Source organism: Plodia interpunctella, chromosome 13 (assembly GCF_027563975.2).
Source record: "Plodia interpunctella isolate USDA-ARS_2022_Savannah chromosome 13, ilPloInte3.2, whole genome shotgun sequence".
NCBI lineage: Eukaryota > Metazoa > Arthropoda > Insecta > Lepidoptera > Pyralidae > Plodia > Plodia interpunctella.
In genome coordinates, this window is record NC_071306.1 from 553,652 (window position 1) to 576,746 (window position 23,095).

At 35.7% G+C, this 23,095-nt stretch overlaps 1 protein-coding gene across 4 annotated transcripts in view; it reads left to right on the forward strand.

Annotated features, from left to right (window-relative positions):
* Positions 1-23,095, forward strand: part of LOC128674729 (metabotropic glutamate receptor 2-like) — a 234,749-nt gene that overhangs the window by 195,732 nt on the left and 15,922 nt on the right. For all 4 annotated transcript variants that reach the window (XM_053753566.2, XM_053753568.2, XM_053753567.2 and 1 more), the window contains 7 exons: positions 887-1,138; positions 2,749-2,923; positions 15,297-15,403; positions 15,626-15,775; positions 16,458-16,591; positions 21,697-21,863; positions 22,046-22,204. In XM_053753566.2, the coding sequence (XP_053609541.1) occupies positions 887-1,138; positions 2,749-2,923; positions 15,297-15,403; positions 15,626-15,775; positions 16,458-16,591; positions 21,697-21,863; positions 22,046-22,204 (1,144 nt within the window). The remainder of the gene's footprint in view (positions 1-886; positions 1,139-2,748; positions 2,924-15,296; positions 15,404-15,625; positions 15,776-16,457; positions 16,592-21,696; positions 21,864-22,045; positions 22,205-23,095) is intronic.

Here is a 23,095-nt window from a genome sequence, read left to right on the forward strand (position 1 = left end):
CGGATATAAAGCCACACTTTCCCAATGTGGGTTTGACGTCGGGAGACTGTGTTGCAGTTTGAGTACGTCTATAATTTCGTGCTCCGTAACGTAATGTTTTATTCGTCTATTTACTAACGTTATACTATTGTTAAAATACAATTCAAATTAAATCATTAGTCAAATTGATATGTTTGCCTATTTAGCTGTGAAAGCGTGGCAGACTTTCGCATTTATTATATGAGTATGTATATCGCTTTGATATGATTTGTAATTGTTAAAAAAATGAAAATCTAAGTCTCCCTAAGTACCATCTAAATTTCCAATCACTCTTAATTGTATCAATCTAGAACTACCAGCAAATCTAATACGTTCGTTGTACTCTTTGAACTTCATCACATCCAGATGTGCAGCCAGCCAATCTACAAGGTGTTAAAGAGATCAACTCGAGCGAGCTTTGTTCTTAATCGAGAAAGCTGTGTAGTGTTTGATTGTCTGGGGATTACAGGGATTGAATATTATATCACAGTTCAGGAAATTAGATATCGAGCCCTGTTTGATCGAGGTATTTTTGGGAACTTAAGGTTGGAGTTAATTGAAGGCATATTTAGGGAATTGACATTTACACCTCGTCAATACGGGAAGTGCCATCTCCATGATAATCCGTATGGAAATGAAAAGATGCATTTATATTTATCCGAACGAAGATGAAATGGACAATATTGAACTAAATTAAATTCCTGTTCCCAGCAGTATGAGCAAACCCAAATCAAAGAAAATATACATGCTTATGTAATAATTATATCTTACAATTTCTTTTTTGTGTTTTCCTAAGTGGATTCAGGACGTCGAATACAATGTGTCGTTTTCATAAAAACCTTCTGAAACAATATTTTTCTCTTAACAGGAGCGATAATCTTCGGCTCTGACCAAGAAGTGGCCGGCGTGATGAGAGCCGTGGAACGCGCCAACGCGACTGGTTCCTTCAGCTGGGTTGGCTCCGACGGCTGGTCGGCACGGTCTCTGGTCTCCGACGGGAACGAACGAGCCGTGGAGGGTACTATCAGCGTCCAGCCACAAGCCAATGACGTCAAAGGCTTTACAGACTACTTTCTCAAGCTAAATGTCAGGAACAATAGAAGAAATCCTTGGTTTGTTGGTAAGTGATGCACCTTTGGGTTTACGAGCGTCCATAGAATGCAGTGACCCCTTTCCATCAAATAAGTCGTATGCTGGCTTGCTCAGTAGTTTAAGCCATATGCTGTAAGTATCTTACAGTTTATTGCTGATAATAAGAATTTGCTGTTATCAAAAATGCAGACCATGTATTGGGGATTATCGTAGGTTAAGAATACAGCTCGATACATACCTTGTAATAGGTAACAGGGTACCAATATTTGGTATGTATTCTATTGGACTTTTATGGTGTTATCAGGACATCCTGATTTCCTATTTTATATACCAACGATTTTGCTGATACAACTCAGCTATGAAGCACTAATACAAATATTTTTGTAACACTTATTCATTCAAGAAAATTTTAACGGGCAAAACTTCAGAAACATCTTTTGAAGACAAACTTACTGAATCACTATTCACTGATTGAACCATTTCTGTAAATAAAATGCTTTCGAGCAGAAATGCCGCTGTGAAAGTTGTTCGTCTGCTACTGAGCACCGACGTACAAAAGAGATCACTGGACTGAACAGTGTAATAAATGAATATATTAAGACAAATCATACAGTTGAGTTAGCCCCAAAATAAGTTCGAGACTTGTGTTATGGGATACTAATTCAAGGATACTATATTCTATAATATATACATATAAGCATCCAAAACACGAATCAACACCAATCAGAAAAAGATCATTTTCCATCATGACCCGACCGGGGATCGATCCCGGGACCTCTCGATTCAGAGACAAGCACTTTACCACTGCGCCACCGAGGTCGTCAAATAGATTATGATAGAACAAATTAACAGCAATATTTAACTTCCTACAACTTTTATCTAAGTACAATATTATCTGCCCAGTAGAGGGACTATACCTATTTGACATATTGTATTTATTTGATATCAACGTTTAACCACAAATAATGTTGTCTATAGACAATATCGGCTAATAACTATAGCATCGTATCTTCACTGCTGAGGGACGTGGTCCATCTTCTTGTGCACTATGTTCCATATGAAATTATAGGACATGTACGAGGAGTTATGAATTGTTTTTAGCTTTGGTAAATATTATTTAATTAAAATATGAGGTGAAAAAGTGCCTGAATAAATGATTTGATTTTGATTTGGACAACAAAATTTGAATGATTCTCAATGAGCTAATTCTATCCAGCCACACACGCCCTTACAACATTAAGGTATCCACCTTGCAGACGACAAGTCTGGGAACTAGTTCTTCAAAGGATAAATTCTGTCCGGTTATAAGTTTATAACATATACAAGTCAAGGGCTAACAAACTCAAAGGCTTTACAGAAACGCAATTAGGTGATGTTAAGCTACTAAAGTGGGAAACTAGTAAGTGCTTCTGAAGATAAGCTCGCTTAATAAAACGTTGAGGAGATTAAAGAATATTTGATATCGTACAAATCTCCAAAATTTAATGGTTGTGTTTTTTATGCGAACCTTGGGCTTCGGGGCTCCGAATGTAACTGAGAACACGTGAGAGGGAGAGAGAGAGATGAAACCTTAGTATGAAACCCATAACCATCAGCACATTCTTTTAACAATGATGCAGATATTAATTTCTCCAACAGAGTTCTGGGAAGACCACTTCCAGTGCCGGTACCCAGGCAGTCCACGGACCCCATACAATCTGCAGTATGAGAAGCAGTGCTCAGGGCTGGAACGACTCACTCTTGACAACACTGAGTTTGAGAGGCAGTTGCAGTTCGTCTCCGATGCGGTTCTAGCCTTCGCGTATGCTATAAGGTAAGGTATAGATCACTGACGTTGCATGGGTCGCGAATAATTAATACAAGGATTTATATATAAGGAGTAAACATATATTAGAAAAGTTCACTACTTATTACCCTGTTAGAAAATATACTATTATAATATTAGAAAAAAATAAGTTAAGATACGAAGTGACAAGAACGGTTAAGTAAGCCTTTCTGGCATGATAGGGCATGACACTGTTTAAATAGATTTCTTTCGGCATTTCTTCTCAGCAGTTGTCATTCCGAAAAGGCAGTAAGTTTGTAGCTTTTTGAAATATTACTATATCATATAAAGTTTTACGTGAAAAAGTGCCTGTGAAGGTCTAATTTCTGAACAAATTATTTCACTTTATTATTTTTAATGGGTGTCCTAGATCCGGAGTCCAAATCGTTGGTTCATATATCCATATTCAGAAGGAGTCTCACAGATCTTACTTTGTCTTATTTATGAAAATACTTAAAATAAACAATAATACAGGTAACCATTTAGGATATTTTTGTTGGAGAATCGAGAGTATTGTTGTTTGGAGATTAAAATGGATATTTTTGTTGAAAAAAATAAGAGGTCAGTAAGATTAGTCTCAGTTTTTCCATTGAATGAAGCTAAAAATGTTTCACGTTCCATTATGGATATGTATGAGATGGATTCTACGAAAAGGCTTTCGTTTGTGATCTTAATAAATATTAATTCTTTATTTGTGAGATCATAAAATCCATAAATATACTAACAGGAAATTCTGCTTTTTAATTCAAATATTTTTTTTTGTCATTTATTTATTCCATATTTTACATTTGTTGGTAAAAATGTTTCTATAATAAGTAAGCACAATTTCTTTTTAATAGAAGTAATGTGATTACCGTAATCAAATTCCCCACATCTACACTGACCCGTATCAAATTAATAATAAAAGGATATCTAAATTATTCAAGTCAGTATTACCATATAATCCAGGCAAATCCAAAAAGCGGTACCGAAAAAATGTACGAATCCTTTGATCCCCTCGATGGCACGCAAATAAAGCCATCTCTTTCACTCATTCGGCGTTTGTATAACTCAGAAAGAGATGGAAGTTAAATTTATTATTCCAAATAAGCCCTTTGTTTTATGGATATGATAGAAAAATAACAAAAACCGTATGTTTTTGATATTTAAAGCGGCAACAAATTTGGTCCCACTGGTCGGTTAAATTATCATACAAATAGCGGGAACACGTGTCAATTTGTTAGTATTTATTATTGTTTGGGCAATATTTGTCCGCCGGGCGCTGAAATATCGTTAAAGCGATAACATTAACTTAATTGTATGGCGAGAATGAAATGCTGGGTTCATAATACTAGCGAGTAGAATATCCAATTATCCATGTGAATTAGAAAATCGTGGAATAGTGAGACAAATACAGCCTACCTAAGCCGAGTTATTAGCTGTTTGAATACTTAATACGATAGCTAGCACAAGATTCATTGAAGTTCACTGAAATATATAGACACTGGTTTTTAACTGAAGTTGTAAACTTGCAGTGACTATCATTTTGGTTCCGTGACAGCTTACGGCGACAAGCTACATTGGACACCCAATGTATATTGACGATGTTCTGTAAGCTTGCACTAGCCTACTACAAAGGCATGGGGGAAATATTTCACGATTTCTTTTCTTCAATCCACACTAATATTATAAATTCAAAAGTGTCTGTCTATCTGTCTGTGTCTGTTACTATTTCAGGGCTAAACCTCTGGGCCGATTTTACAGGACAGGACACATTTTTGGACAGGGTCAAGAATAGGCTACCGCGAGCAGAGCTCAACAGCTAGTAAAGAACAAAAGTTGTCACTTCGCAAAATAACTTGTACATTACACACGTAAACTATCTGCATTACTGCAATATCGTATGCACCTCTATTACCGCACTCAGAGGAATATTACTTAAAGTCAGGATGTGCACTCTCGGAATTTTTCCTATGATTCAATTCAATGCAGCGACAACCCGCAGCCAGATTTCCCCCGGGCTGGAGTGGCGAGACAGGGACAAAAAACGCCCGACTCTTTAAAAAATCTAGTTTTAGTCTCAGTCTGAATATTTATTTTTTAGAACTAACATCGTCATTGCTCTATTTGCAGATATTAAGCGTAACAAAATAATCTAGTTTTGTGCAAGTTTTGTCAGAAGTTTTCTTTCACTTGAAGCAGTGGTGGATCGTAGCAGTAAGTTTGTACTATAGTCTAAAATGTGTGATCTGTAAATCCAAATCAATCCATGGATTCCAATCATGGAATACAGTTTCCAACCAAGCAGGTATATCGTCTGGTACTAGATCTTCGACTTTGGTTCTCTGGTAGAATGCTTATCCTGCCAGGCAACCAACAAAGCTTCGAATAGGCAGGACTAAAACTGCATTCTTAAAAGTCTAGACTGTAGCATTCTTGTTTACACTATTGTTTTTATATATTTCGTTACAGTTCAGCTATTGTTGTGGAAACAGCATCGTTATTGCTTTGTATATACTTTCGTCGGGCCTGAGTATTAGTCATTCAATTACACAAACAACCAACAAAAGTTGCATATAATTTCGTATGATATAGGAAAAGGAATTATTTTATACACAAAGTTCAAAGAAGTTATTTTAAGACGTAAACTCGCTAACAAAACAGATACATTATTTTATTAGGAAACAGAGACCACTCAAGAATAGAATAATTAGGTTGGAAACTGTAAAACAGCTTCTTAGAAATGGAGATGAAATGAAAATACTTTGTGTTTTATTTTTCTACATAAAGTATCCGTCTGGTTGAATTTGCGGGGATAAATTTTTTGCGGTATCCTTAAAAAGTTCAACTAAGTTTCGACGTCTAGTTACTATTTAGCATCTATTAAGTTAATGTTCACTTTTAATTGGAGAATATATGGCTGCTGTTTTCGTGTGTCACATTTTTTCCAATTCGTCCAATTTAGCACTTAGAAAATTAGTAATTCTCTCATCATCACAGACTTTTTACTGCCTCTTCAGCATGGGGAACTCTTTCAACAATGATGATGATTCATGGCTTGGTCCCATGGATATTGGTTACCCCAGGGTGACGAAGACATGAATAATTTATCATTTCAGTCTCTTTGCGCTCATCATATGCCTCTTAAACTTTTTTTATACACCATAAGCTAGCTTTGAAGATACTACATATATAATCATATAGTTACTAAATGCGTTTATGATTGTTTTTGTCTTCATACATTTTTAAGTCTGAGTTTGTTTTGAAAAAATTTGGTTCAAAGTTTAATACATATCCCAAGATCTTCCTATAGATATATTATGAAAATTTTAATCAACTTTCTGTTCGAAATTTCCAGTATTTCCAATAGGACTTGCAACTCAGCTGTCAGTAAAATCGTAGCTCTTTCATATTTGATAAGGGTCGAATTTTTCATCAATAAGGAAACTTCGCTGAAATCCGGAACATTAATAATTCATTTAAAAAAATACTTAATTCATGTCTGTCTAAAGAAAATCAAAGCATTGGCTGTTGAGTGGTCCAGTTCATGTACGTATGTACCTATCAGTCAGTTATCATATTATGTTCCATGGACACCAACAACCCAATAAAAATGATGCGTTGCCGAATTTTAGTGGAGCAGTTTTTTTAAAAGTATTCTATTGAAAAGTGTCGAAGGGTTCGATTTGAAAAAAGATTTTAAATATTTTCATATTACATACAACTAGTATGGGCCAAAGCTCTTTACGCGAGCACTATACCGCAGACTTCATATATCTCCCAAGTCAGTGTAAACTGTTGAAAGTAGCGGAATTTATCTTGCTTTAACGTCACTCCCGTGTCTACTTCACTCGTATATCATGTTATTTTCCTCTAACGTATGATACAATGCATCATCTCTGGGGTAAGTTTTTATTATGTTGCATTTTTAAAGTTTCATTACTCATTGTTATAGTAAATCTTTACCGAACGTTCTTGATTCATCATCGATACCATTATCTGCAGCCCTCCGTGACGCACTGCTGGGTATAATAAATAAATAAATATATTAGGACAAATCACACAGATTGTGCTAGCCCCAAAGTAAGTTCGAGACTTGTGTTATTGTTGTGTGGAATACTAACTCAACGATACTATATTTTATAACAAATACATATATAGATAAACATCCAAGACCCGGCCCAATCAGAAAAAGATCATTTTCGATCATGATGGAAAATGATCTTTTTCTGATTCTGATCCCCGGTCGGGTCATGACCCGACCGGGGATCGAACCCGGGACCTCTCGGTTCATTGGCAAGAACATTACCACTGCGCCACCGAGGTTGTCTTCCTCTGACAGAGTTGAAACTTTCCACGTCATTTCCGTTCCTATGGATCGACGTCCCGACGAAGGATCTCCTCAAAGTATATTGTCAGTCTTGTACAATCGTGAAAAATATAGCATTTTTTGTTTTTACAAACACACTTTGTCCTAGTGTAAGTACTACCCACAATTTTTGCTTAAACCCTCGTAAAAGTCAGATCAATTCAGCCCAGTCCATGTATGAAAGGCCCACGCGTATTGTGGGCTCCACCAACAGCTTGTATACCGTCCTCCAGTACTGTCTACTGAATGCATCGACGTAAATAGCATAATACTCTCAGCATAATACTCTCTTTAAGCAAACGACATCGCTGCGAAGTTCTTAAGGCGCTGCAAGCCACATAAATAGGAAAAATATAATTTTTTAAAAAAAAAATATAGATTATAAAATTATAAATATTCTTTTTAGATATTAGTGATTACTAAAATACAAAGGTGACTTATATCTCATACTTTGTTCTTTTTAGACATTAGTGATTACTTAAATACAAAGTTGACTTATTTCTCATGTAACTCATAATTTTCCAATTGACGTTTAGTAGCTGGCGCTTTGAAACGTTTGCTCTATCTACTGTAGAAAATTGGATTTTATTATTGACATTAACCATCTTTGGAAAGTCGTTGCTGTCAGCTGACACTAACATCGCGTCCTCACTGAGATAAAGTTTGCGACACGATACATCTTATACATTTAATATTTCGACGGTTTATTCATCTCCGACGACAGACGGAGGGGTGTTGTGTCTGTATATCTGTCCGTAGCGTCGTAGCAACCAAACGGATGAACAGATTTTGATCTAGTTTTTTTTTTTATTTGAAAGAAAATTTAATCGAGAGTGTTCTTAGCTATGTTTGGATATTCTGTGTTCAGCCATTTGTAAATCGGCAGCTCTTTTCTAGCAGATGAGAGGATGCCAGAAACTTCGGAGTTGGAATTTTTTTTTAATTTTTATCTCTCGTAACTCGTCAGGTATACTTGTATATCCCTAGTAAGATTTCGACGGGTTACTATAAAAACTATGCTTTAATTCTCTGATTTTCCACTTTTCGGCTCAGACAGAGCCTTAACACGATCTCGTGGGTGAACTCGCGGCATAATGGCGTGTTTTTAAAACATTCAACTTGGTAGGTAGGTACCAGCTTTGTGTGGCTTTGTTGAGGTAAAGTGCATCGGCCAAAGATGGGTTTACTCCCCGTACTTTCCTAGTTACTTCTGAAACAGCGCGGCGCTAGTCCATCTTCTGGATGGGATTGCGCCTCATTTTTTGGGATAACATTGGGAAAGTTGCCGACGAGCCTTTAACTCTTCGTGTGCAAACAAACAGACAGACTTTTTTTTAATTCTTATTCTATTACTGATTCTCTATCGATCTCATTTTTTTATTTACATATCTTCAATGTACAGAAACACTTTTTTTACTGTTTATTATATGTATTGATTACCCAATTAATAGAATCCCTGATTATATCGCCATAACTAAATTATGTAATTATGATCGAATATAAATATGAAGAAATTATGTTGTTACAATTAACCTAACGAAATAAAAAAAAAACTTTCGCTGAAGTCACAACAATGTCATATTATCTATAGTATCTAAGCTAATACGAGTACATACTTCCTCACAAATACATAGTAGACACATTTTCATGTTGGCAACTTCATTTTTTTTTTACTTCTCCTTTTCTTACAATCATACTGAAACACAGTTAAGAGGATTCAAACAAAGATTGTTTTAAAAATATTGTATATACACGCACGACAAAACTATAGAAAAAAAAAAACATACAACGTGCTAAGGAAATAGATCTGAAAGAATTTGATTGGCAAGATTTTCAGATTCTCCTTCCATATTTCTATCTTCTTCCATCTATATAAATAAATAAATATATTAGGACAAATCACACAGATTGAGCTAGCCCCAAAGTAAGTTCGAGACTTGTGTTATGGGATACTAACTCAACGATACTATATTTTGTAACAAATACATATATAGATAAACATCCAAGACCCGGGCCAGTCAGAAAAAGATCATTTTCCATCATGACCCGACCGGGGATTTTACTACTTTACTGTCGCTAAAAAGTTAAAATTGATGTCAATTAGATTACTATTAATCATTAAGTACTATTTTTTTAATACATAACTCCTAATTATATTTTTTTAAATTTACAGCTTTTTAGAATTCCGTAACTGAATGGCAAAAATTGAATCATTTATAGAATAGTTAAATAAAATAAATAAATTGATTCATCATGACTCACGTTACTATATTCAAATTTATTTTTGTTTTTCGGCTTATTGTATTTCGGATGAAAGCAGAGCTCAAAATACAAAAAAGCAAAAATGTATCATTATTTATTCGATTTTACTATTTTAAAAATGTTTTCTATTGTTTGCCAAGCAGTAACTCAAAAACCAATTTTGGCAGTCCGTATAGTGGGTGTACCGACTGAGTTCCAGGTGGCTGGCGCTTTGGAGCAGCTCCAATATTTGTTATGAACACATTATTACCTGCTTCTAACATTTGCACAATGTTCATAACATTCTAAGTAGCAAATCTTATTGCTATTAATATTTTGGTTGAGTGTGTGTAAAACTAGTTCCGGCGACTGATGGCGACGCGAATGAACGTTGCTTAGTATTAGTACCTATAATATATCCTATCTACCGCAATGATAAATCGGCAATGTTTGGCGAATCCGCACAAGAGCCGGCATGAAACATGTTTATAGCGCCGTGTAATTAGTTCGCATTTTCGGAAAGATCTGATAATGAAATCACTTAAAGCTTTAGTAAAAAATATGTATAATCTAGGTAAAATATTTTAGGATCATTACGATAATTCAATGGATTTAGTAAGTACTTCGACTGAGTATTTAATAATTCCATGGATAAATCATACACTGTCACAATGCAGCTAGATCATTATACGAAGATTTAAACTTGGTTGGAAAGAAAGAAAGACCATTTTCAAAAAGTATGAAATTATAAAAAACAATCATAAAAAATTAAAATTTTGTAACAACTTTTATTAATAAGTCATCAACATAAACGTAATATTTAATGTAGCTGTCGAACTGACATATCTTTCTTCGCCAACATTTTAGCACGTTGTGACGTCACTTGTTCGTGTCATTCAGTATGGCTGCTATAAGCTTTTGGACAAGTCCAAAAAGTGTGTGATTTTATTTTTGTCATAACTTTGAACGCATTGTCATTATCACAGTATTTTTTTCACTGGTGTTTCTAATGATATTAGGGCCTTCGAATAGTCATCAAAACAAAAATTTGTTAACTAGCCTATTAATCCCGGTTTTACGTTCACGTCAGTCTCCAGAGTCACATCATGAATCCACTAGTAAATCTTATATCAATGTCTATATAATCGACACTAATATTCTAAAGCGTTTGTAAGTTTGTAGGGGAGGGGGGGGGGTAATCTTGGAAAGTTTCTACTCCAATTCACAAAACTTTCATCAGTAGAAAGCTACATTATTCATGAGTGACTTAGGGTAGTTTTTATCTCAAAACTAGGGTGAGGCCTCGGGGCTATGACGAATACGACTAAAAGAAAGAAAATGTCGAAGGAATTTATATCCGGAATTATAATGAAATTTGCGAAGAATCATAAAGTATTCTATATTACTCTTAAAGGTCTTGTCTATCTCTGTGCCAAACATCAAAATCGGTACAGTTTTCAGCTAAATTTCTTTTTAAATATAAAAATCTTTCCTCTTTATAATAGATTGGAATTAATAGGTTAGAGACGAGGATTTTAGGATAGAATATCGGTAAGCTCCGTGCTGGCCAATCGATCGCTCCTGAACAAATATCAATCAGCGGGATTTAGCTCTTATCAAGATGGATCGGCAGCCATTTTGTTTCAATGAAAATGCTCGCAGCTCTAATAACATTTGGCACTACGTTTATGAAGTTTAATGAAAGCTTTGCTTCATTGGAATAGTAGTTGTACCCTTCGACATCGCTCATGTGGGAAGTTTGTAATAATAGTACCTCTTTCTTACCTTCTCGATTGTGATACTCGAAACTTGTTCGATTCGTCGCAATATGTATGTCCAAAAATAAATACGGATATTAAAATAAATATATTTCAAAGAAAAATCATCTCGTTTTTCCTTAATTCGCGAAACAAAAAGAAGCTTTTAACAAGCATGATCAATGGTTTTTAATCCCCTTACTCCACTGTTACTGATATTTCAAATAAAATATTATTTCGCCCATTCATCTTTCATTCGGAGGTAGGTTTACGACATCGTACATTGATCTTAACCGATCGACGAATTTTTTACATAAATTAGTGTTAGCGATCGGAAAAAAAATATTTTGTACTTTAGTACAAGTTCTAAGCGGTGATGGTGTAATGGTTAAGACGCCCGCCTGTGGATCGAAAGGTCCCAGGTTCGAATCCTACTCGTGCCACATTTGTATACCAATCAGACTCATGTATAGTAGTTTTCATCGTCTACCACTTGCTTCCGGTGAAGGAAAACATCGTGAGGAAACCTGCACACTGGTTGATTCTTATTAACTTATGTGAGAAGACAATGGAAAACCACTCCATTAATAATGCCAAGAAAATTGTTATGTGTGTTTTTAATTCCACGTAACAACCACGACCCTCAGCCATGAGGAATACGACTATGAAGAGACAAATTTTAATTCTAACTATTGTAATTGTAACTATATTCAAAATAAATATATATTATTATATTAATTATATGTAAGTTTATTTGTAACCTCCTTAGCGTTATCAACTGAACTATATATACGGTAAAAACATCTCGGAAAAAAGTACTATTCCCGTTGGAAATTAACGCGAAGGAGGTTGTGACACGACATGATAGTTGTGACATTTCTGACATGATAGGTTTGACCTTCTTTTGATGTTTCTAATTAACAGTGGTTGTTCCGATGTTAAGTTTCTAATATTTCAATTGTCAAAATTAAAATGTTCAAATTTAAAATGTTGAACTGTTTAACAACATTGTGTATAAGTTATCAGTCCAATTATGACTTCGACCTGACAGGGTAATACAAAAATTTTGTGTTTTCCACCGCAGATGGCAAAAAATATTGTGAAAAAAAAAAACACGCTCCACGCGTGTTTTTTTCACAACTTTTTAAAAGCGAGTTTCAATTTACACCCGCGACCGCGTAGCTTTCTCGTGATGACGACGTACGCGTCGGCTTTGCATCAAATTATCCTTTATTCCACAGTAACAGAGGCGAATTGGCAGTGAAATTGCGTACGTTCATGTGCTTTTGGCTGTACGCGCCGACTTTACATCAAATTATCGAAAATTACTTCTTTAAATAAGAAATGGAGCCTTTTTACGCCCGCCGTAAAAGTGAAAACACTATGTTAATAAGAAAATGTAGTACCTCGTAAAGAATTTTATGGTGATGAGCAATTTTATACTTATTTTCATGTGACATTTATTTGGACAAGTTTAATTACATGTGGGCTTAAAAATGGACATACTTAGAAATTTACTTGTAATGGACAGTTTCAAAGTTTATCAACCTCTGCCGTGGTCTCGACCTGGACAGTCTTCATAAATTCAAACAAAAAACACTTCATTCGAGTGCATGTTATCCTAATAATCATCCTTTCATTTTATACCGCCTCTGTCTGTCTGTTCGCAATAAACTCAAAAACAACTGCACGGATTTTCATGTGGTTTTCATCAATAGATAGTGTGACTCCTGAGGAAGATATAAATTAAACCCTTAAAAACATGATAAATTATACCCTTAAGGGTATAATTTCTTATGTTTTTACCCGAGCGAAGCCGGGATGGGCAGCTAGTAATATTATAAAAGCAAAAGTATATTTATTTGTTACCTATTCACGCTTTATCAACTCAACCAATCGTCTTGAAATTTCGTATACATATAGTTAGGAGTAAGAGGACATATACTAATTTATATTGCGGACAAAAGAACTGTTCCCTTGGGAAATTGACGTGGGTGAAGCCGCGGGCAATATAAACAAACATTCCTCTTGAATTACTCAATCTATTTAAAAAAACTCGCTTTAAAATCCGTTACGTAGTTTAAAATATCTAAGCATGTATAAGAACAGACAGACTGATGTGACTTTGTTTTATAGTATTAGTCATTACAGTTAATAAACAATGTTATATCCACTTCAATATATTAACCAAACAAGAACCGAGAATGTATGATTAGAGGCTAATTCTAACCCGCTCGGGGTAAATAATGTCAACTCCGAGACTTAACTTATAATATTGTATAATAAATGAAACTGTGTTCATGTATAAGCCTGAAAATTGATATGAAATATGAGAATCAAATCAAACCAGTTCGTATACTCTCGTAGCATTAATTTGCACGCAACTAAATTAAATATATACATATACTAAAACTGTAAGTGTACTATGTATGTACATAGGAAATATTAAAGAGAAATAATTATGGGGGTTCTTTATAGGACTAATAGAGGCCAAAATAATTGTTTTTAGAATTATTGGCTGTGTGTGCATCACGCAAAATTAACTGGATGGAATTTTTTGAGGTTATCACAGGTTATTAACAGATGGTATGAATATATGATATGATATTCACAGGTTTCATCGCGATACGTTGCTTAGAACAATTGCAATTTATGAGCGGACATACATAAAACGCGGGCGCAGCCGCGGGCAATAGCTAATAAATTTAATAGAATAGTTTGAATATCTCACTAACCATTACTTGTAAAATATTACTAGCCATGCTCGGCCTGAGTACTCCACGGGTAATTCAATTTCGAATTCCCTCTGTACTATGCGGAGCTCGAAAATAGGCTTTAGATTGACCGGGGTCTTTGATATTTATCTTTAAATCAACCCGCGGCTTCACCCTCGTAGATTTCCTATATAAAATGTTAATATTAAGATATTTGCTGAATAGTTTTGCTTATTTGTGGATTGAAATTACTAGATAGATAAGTATTACTTTTAAGTGTGTATTTCTACCCCTCTCCCCCTGTGAGATGTCGTCAGATAATGCAAAGCCTTCAACCATACCCAAATCTCCTGAGAGATTTTAAAAATATTTGTTACTTGTATAAATGCGTGCACAACTATTAAATAACGAGATCCCCGTACAATGAAATTTAATACATTTATACATAAACAACCATTTGTAGCTTAAAGTCGAAAAGCATGTAACATGTCGATGGTTGCAAATGTGCAATAAAATCCAGAGAAAACCCATTTTCTTGGAGACGTTTAAATTACAATTTATTGCCCGTTTTTAAAATGCAATACAATAGATGTATTTCATAGATATAGACAGATCAGAAATGTGATAGAGTAATTCCGCTGAAATGGGTGTAATTAAATTTAGGGCGAGCCTTTTTGACAGCTTCTCACATTTTGACAGGTTCGGATACAGTTTGATAGACGGCGAAATAATATTTGGGTTAACTAGTCAACGCCTGTGCCAGTAAAACTAGGTTCTCGGTAATTTAACTTCTTTCATCTAAGCATTTTTCCTGTTCCTTCTCCAGCTATTAACCATCGGAGCTGAGGGTTAGCTTTCCCATATTTTCTCCTCCAATTCGGTCTTCATTTGTTAGATTAAAGGACCAACCCTGTTTAAATAAGTTTATTTCGGCATTTCTTTTCAGCAGTGGTCGTTTCGAAATGCCAGTAGTTTAAGTTCAGTTCGTGCGTCCGTTCATAACTTATTATTATCAGTATAGTTCATTCGCTACACTATTGTGAAAAAGCCATCGTAAAGCGGATGGTATAACTTAAAATCTAGGAAACACTTTTGACGGCCTCGGTGGCGCAATGGTTAAGTGCTTGCCTCTGAACCGAGTGGTCCCGGGTTCGATTGATGAAGATGTAGGTTTCTGCCTAGTTTGGTGTCACGATCTTGTGTGACACTCCCACAACATATTTATAGAAAATTAACACAGTTTTTATTTACGTCGTTGTGTAATTGTGAAACTATATTATTATTATTTGTATTGTCAACAGGGACATGCACGCTGCCGTCTGCGCCGGAAGACCAGGTCTGTGCGACGCCATGAAGCCGGCAAGCGGAGCCGACCTGCTACGATACCTGAGGAAGGTCAACTTTACTGGTGAGCAATGATTCATCTTCATCTCAATAACCACCATTCATCCCTCATTAAATGTATTCCTTGCACACATAACACTGCATGTTGGTAGCATTTTGAGGTAGAATTTAATTCTTTTCTAGCGGCCCGCCCTGGCTTCGCACAAGTGAAACATTATACCTTCAATGGACTTTGTTTGTCGCTTGTGATGAAATAATGATGTGATTAAAAATCTCCATGTAACAGGTCTGAGCGGTGACGAATTCCATTTCGACAGCAACGGGGACGGACCAGCGCGATACAACATCTTGCACTTCAAACAACTAGCGCAAGGGGTCTATCGGTGGGTCAACGTGGGGCAGTACCTAGATGGGGAGCTGAGACTGGATATTGATGGTAAGTGTTGTAAATTCTGCTTTCTTCTTCTAGGTTGATGTACCATTTTAGGATTGTCGTCTGAGCTGGTACGGCCACATATTGCTTAAATAAGCAGGGAACGGCAGAAGGGGCAAACCGGAGAAGTGCTTTTTATGTCATCAAGAATGATATGAGTACCAATGATCTATCAACTAAGTTTGCCGAAGACCATGCGAAGTGAAGTGAATGTAGCAAAGCGCATCCTGAGCTACGACGCTCAGCGGGTGCGGAAAGCATCAGTATTTCATGTTACCTCTCATTATTTTATCACGTCCTCTAACATAACCCTTTACAAAGAAATTTCCGCACGCCTGGTCGATGTCTCTGGGGACCGAAGGGCTGGTGACTATTTTGGCCAACGTTTAAGTTTGGCCATACAAAGAGGAAATGTCGCCAGCCTTCTGGGAACTTTACCGCGCGACGACGGCGATTTAGTGTCAATTTTTTATTTAAATTAATTTAGTATTTATTATTTTAGTTTTCATTTTTAATTTTAACTTGTATATATCGCTGTTTTTAATAATATATATTTGTTACATGTGTTCAGCTATAATTGTTTTGCATGTTTAACACACAACATGAAGTGTATTATTAAATCTTTGTCATGTAACCTATTGGTGTACCTAATAAAAAAACATATCATAAACGTTAATTAACACAGAGATCCAGTTCAAGCAAGGCGAGCCACGGCCGCCGGAGTCCGTGTGCAGCGCGGAGTGCGAGCTGGGCCAGGCCAAACAGTACGTGGAGGGCGAGAGCTGTTGCTGGCACTGCTTCAACTGCACGCAGTATGAAGTATGTTCATTACTTTATTTCTTTCTCGTCTCGCGTGTTTCTCGATTGTATTTTCGACTCTGTAACTCCCCAAACCCGCGTTGAAAGAATAAACCTTTAAATTATAGGATTATAGACTGTGTTTTTACCTGACCCTAACCCTCTTTAGGAAGACTGTCGTTGCTTATCAGCTGTCCAGACTTGTTTATCCCTTATTAGCATTATACGGTGTCCGCATGAGGGAATACATTTGTCTTCTACGGTCACGCCAGTTTGCTAGAACTGAAAACTATATTCCGCAAGTTGTTTTCTTCGATTTTGTATTAAGATCATTTTCGACATGTTTTGAATTAAAATTTTCCCTCATTGGTCAACACTACATGCAGTCGTCGTGACACAACTGCCGCGCCCATTATGCGTCCAACATTAGAATAGATTTCAGTTAATTCGTAAGGATTGTTGTTCAAGAGCACGCGGGAGAAGCCGCACGCATAAGTTTAGTTCATACATAAATTCTTAATTTCGTCACAACGGAATACATAGATTAAATATTCCGTTTAACGGGATACAATTTCAAGGAACTATTCACCTCTACAAATTCCCACGAGATTATCTCATCTAACAAACAAACAAATATCGTTCATTACACAAATACGCCCAGTTTCTACTAATAAGCTAAAATATATATAGTTCTACCATGGGACATGCTCACTGCAATAATAGGGTGGCCATACGTCCTCTATTTACAAGACTGACCCAGTATTAGAATTACGTCCCGTATTTTTTTTAATATAATGACATACGTTGCCTGGTGGTAAACAAACACTGCAGGCCATGTACACCGGCAAAAATAATACTTTTTTGCAAAAACCCACTGGTTGGGCTCTGTGCCCGTATTATGTTTTATATGACCTAAAAAAAGGACGACCTCCGTGGCCTAATGATCATCACGCCGGACTGCTACACTGGATGGTTCGATCCCCGGTCAGGTCAACATGGAAAATGATCTTTTTCAGATTTATCTGGGTCTTGGATGGTCATCTATATACGTTATAAAATATAGTATCGTTGAGTTAGTATCCCATAACACAAGTTTCGAACTTACTTTGGAGCTAACTCAATCTGTGTGATTTGTCCTTATATATTTATTTATTGTCTCTATATATATGTCCCGTATTAAGTTAGAAGTTATGGCAACCCTAAATATAGTGTGCATCAGATTGTAAAGAGAATGAATGCAGCAGTCTCAATTAATACACTGTGCAGTTTTCAGCTGTAGGTAACTGAAAACTGAGGTAAATTAATTTATGCAATTTGACACAAAATTAATTTTGTTATGTGATAAAATGGGTCCCACGAGTACCTGCCGATGTGTTAATACATTTTGTTTGCGAAACTTTGGTAACATGTCATGTAATTTTTAATTGGGAATTTGACCGTTAAAATAAGTTTTACGGTCGAGGAGGCAACCGGGAAAACGCTGAAATGAGAGAGAAAGACAGATAGAAGCCTCGTTATTGTATTTTTTAAAACATGAATAATTTATTTGTGTGAAATAGATATGACTTGTTTCAGTTTCATTTACAAAGAGTTTACTAAACACATTGCAGAAAGTCAGCTACATAATAAAATGTAAAAAAATACTATTAACAGCTGTAATAACTGAAATCATCAGTGAGCTGAAAGAACTATCTCTAGAAATGTAAGTAAAATGTATTCACCAAACCTTAGTTATTCCAAGGAATTGCCATTTTTGTTTAAATTAATTTAAATCGCTTGAGCAGAAAGCCGGTTTTCTCCGGAACTACTGCTCAGAGACGGGTTTCTTCCCGGAAAAACTATAAATCTCCCAGATTATTTTTTATATTCCGATCAAAAAAGTGAGAAGAAACTATTCGATAGGTTAGATGTTATTGTTTGCTTTAAAAAAATTATTTAATGGTAATAACGAGCCAGGGTTGCGGACCGGATTATAGAAACCCAAGAGTTCCATGGAATTCTCTATAGAAAAGGAAAAAATTGTGATCATGATCATATTTACGTTATTAAAATATTGGCGGGGACATGATAACGAAAATACAAAGTGCAGTGAAAGCGTGCTGGGTCCACAATATGTAGCCAAAATACACCATTTAGAGATTTACTATAATTATAATTTATTACATAAATAAAATCGATACAAGAACAGCACACAGTCCGAAATGAGATACAAAAAGTGAAGCGCGAGTTCAACGACCGTCAGTAGAAACTCCTTTGCGTATGTCTATACTTTCAATAAAATACATTCAGGAACAAACACAAACGCTAAAAATAACCGGGAGGAAACCCCTTTCTTTGCATAATGCATATAGAAGGCATAAAGTAGGTCTCTCATGCGCCGTGTAGGGCATAATATTTTTAAAACTACATTTTATTAAAAACTTAATACTTATTGCTTTGCTTTATCGTCATGCTTTGCTCAAGTTTAATATAATGTTTGTAACTTATTCTGATTGTATACGACAGAGTAGATCGCAGATTATATTTACATAATGGTTTGTGTGTTTGTTTGTTTGTTCGTTCGTTCGTTCGTTCGTTCGTTCGTTCAGATTATATTTACATAATGGTTTGTTTGTTTGTTCGTTCGTTCGTTCGTTCGTTCGTTTGTTTTTTTTTTTGTTTATTTGTTAGTTAGAATAAAGTAAGAGATAGAAGATATATAGATAAACAATAGCAATATAGATATACGTGTTTGACGGTATACGAGCAAGCAAATCAGTAAGTGGTCAGCGCTGCCCAGAAACAACTGCAACACCAGGGCAATATCACTGCCTGCCTTTCAAGAATATAATAATTTTTCTTTTGGTAAAAAAAAAACACATAAAAAGTAAATTTATTCGCGTCGGCACCTATCTGAGTCCATCGATAGTGTAACCGGTTTATCATAGATACACTTATTTATGTCTTTCACTGAATTTCGTACATATGTCGTGTAGCTCTTCTCATTGGATAATGAATTGGCGCGGTATTTATCCTGTTGATAATTTATTTCATGTTTGATACATAAAAATATTATTTGCTCTGTAAAGAGTACAGCCAACGTACTCGTATATACAGATTATAAGGTATTATAACGAAGGGACAACAAAAACATTGGTCTCCACCCAAGGGCCCACACTAAACACTGCTTTTATCGTAGCACCGATAGAAACAAACACAGAAACTGCCACATCACATTCGGAACCGTCGATTTTTTGTACAAATATTTGCCGGCGTTGATAATCGTACCCAAGATTCGAGATTACTCAAGATTACACTCCGTCGCGTCGTGACCACTACGCCACAGCGGTCATTAAGTATACGTATTACATAACAGATTAACGAATACTTAGCCTTAATTATCTGTCTGTAAGAATCCAAATGACAAGGCTGATAGATTTATTTTAGTAGATTTGTTACACTAAGCGAGTAAACATAGGGAACGTTCACTGCTCAGCTGAATCCTACAACTTATTTCAAGACAAGAGTGAATGGGCATCTTTTAATCTGTCGTGTAACACCCTAGACATCAACGTTGCTTTCCATCTGGCTCTATTGAACGCATTCAAATTAATAATTCTAGAAAAGTCAAGTTCAACTCTGTTCTCGTTTTATTTAAAATATTTATACATTCATACACATAAAAATATATCCTTTCATCTATCAATTCAAAATCATCAATAATATACTTAGTTATTTCTTAATGAATTATTTTACATTTGACGAGTTTTTAAATTTTTTCGTTCGGCTATGATTGCTTGAGTCATGTAGTCATACCGGTAACTTCGTAACTTTGACCATACCACAATATTCGACTGCCACAAATTTTATCCACTAACAAATAAAACAAAAATTAATCTACCATTAAGTGGAACAGTGTGGACCCGTTAATTATGGATCGTTTGCGGCGAACCTAAATCAGGCCGGGTCGTTACAATCGAATTTCAATTTATTCCCGTCACATTCAACGAGAAACGCTGAGCTTCGCTGAAAGTATTTTTAATACTATTTCTTTTTGCGAAATTAATATTTCTATTAGGTCTGGTCTGGGTGCGACAGGGTTTAATTGATTAGTATTGTAAAAATACCCGAAATATAAAACTTATTTTACATTCGTGGAGATATATAGTGAAGAAAAAGTGCTTTTCTTGCCAAAAAGTAATCACAATTTTCAAATCAAATCAAATCAAAATTCATTTATTCGTGAGAACAGGTACAATGGCTCGATAAAAATGTTAATATAACAGAACTCTGTTTTCTGCCTGGCAGGCGTACATAATCTTGTCAATATTAGTACCTATTAAATCTAGAAAACATTATTTAAAATAAAATTAAATCAAAATTAAATCATAGAAATGTCAGTCAGAATAATTAAATATATAATAGCTAATTAAATTAATAAAGATTACAATTTGTCACTCATAAAATGATTAAGATTATAATAACATTTCTGAACTAACAAATCGTGGAGGCTTCTTTTGAAACTACCCACATCTATGGTCAATTGTAGCGATTTCGGCAATTTATTATATATTAAAGGGGCTTTGCCAAATACACTATTGCTCATTAGTTTTGTTTTACATGCATATGCATGCAATTAGACCAAAGATTGGGCATTCTTCAAAATCGGAGACGGTTCCAGATATTGTAAAATATGAGTTGATAAGATGATCTTAATATTAAGCTTGCACATAATACATTCTGTAATAACTGGCCAAGTCTCGATGGAGCTGTGGATAATAGAGATCTATAAAAAGTAATGAAATCTGTATGTCTAAAGGTTCATCACAGCGATTCCCATATTAATATATCATTCGATTTTATGAATTTTATGTTAAAAGATTTCAGCTCAATCGGTTGAAGATATATTGAGTTGCAAGATTCCACCTGAATTGCATACATGTTATATTACAAGTTAAATAAAAGCTTGTAAAAAAACTAGTTTCTGGTTGTAAGTTTTAGCTTAATTATTGGCCTAGCCTAGTTTCAGCTAGTTTCACCTGATTTCTAAATAAACGATTTGATTTTGATTTTGACCAAAACTAGATCACAAAGCCGAAGCAGAGACGATTGTTCGGTCGGCCACACTATATAAAATATTTTCGCAGATTCGTTCCCCGTTCGTGGAGACGGCATGCATGGTGTGTCCACGGGGCACGTTGCCTGATCCAACCAGGACGCACTGCCGGCCCATACCTGAAGCCTACCTGCGCCCCGACTCCGCCTGGGCTATAGGGGCTATGTCCTTCTCTTCTGTAGGGATATTGATTACAGCGTGAGTATTTATTCTAATAAAAAATAAATTATTTCCGTCAATGAATAATGTATATTCACTAGCGGCCCGTCCCGGCTTCCCTCGGGTAAACACATAATAAATTATACACATAAACCTTCCTCAGGAATCACACTATCTATTGGCGAAAACCGCACAAGTGTAACTATTATATTTCCTTTCAGTTTCGTATGTGGAGTTTGGGTGCGACACAGTTCCACTCCAGTTGTGCGTGCGAGCGGGAGGGAGCTATCGTATGTCCTGCTCGCGGGCATCCTCATGTGCTACCTGGTTACCTTCGCGCTGGTCTTCCGCCCTACTGATATCCTATGCTCGATCCAGAGGTTAGTTACCTTAATATTTACTTATAGCCAGGAAACGATAGACTTCTTCGTATTTTTCGTTTCGCTTATACGAGAAAGAGAAATGCATATTTGAAATTCATAGCAAGAAACGGGACAGAGCTATAGCAGAGAGTAGGCCGGGAAAATGTATGAAATGTTCTATGTCATTTGTCTATTCAAGTTCGTCATCTTTAGTTTCCTATGTCATTGAAATTAAGCAACAAGTGTTGACTAAAAATTTACCAGTTTTAACCGTACGTTATTCTCATAAACAGACATCGATGTTTCAATAACACTGCCCGCGGATACGTGATCAGAAACGGATAATGTCACGGCCAAATAAATTTATTACACTATTAATTGTATGCATCCATTCGGATGAATGATTCACCGGTGTGATAGTTGCAACAATGCAAATGTTGTTGAGATAATATATTTTATATTGAATCAACGAAATTTATAGTATATAATGTAAAGTCCTACAATGATATATTTGTAGATATCGACGACCTCGGTGGCGCAGTGGCAAAATGCTTGCGAGAGGTCCCGGGTTCGAACCCCGGTCGGGTCATGATGGAAAATGATCTTTTTCTGATTTGTTGGAGTTGAATGAACACAAACCATGTTTAGTTTGTATATTAGGCTCTATTTAATTAGGAAAATGTGGATCTAATGCCATTTAACTATAAACCAGCTATCTGCAACTAGCTGCAATTAAGAAGCCACGTGCACAAAAGTAATGAAACTCTGATGGTCTTAATTCGACCTAAAATCCCACGGGTAAGCAATGCACGCGAGCAAAGCTAGTTTTAAAATCAAGCCAATTTTCGCTCTACCTAAAACTCCGCTTGAAAACCGTCTATTTAGCACAATAAGAATGGATTTCACGAG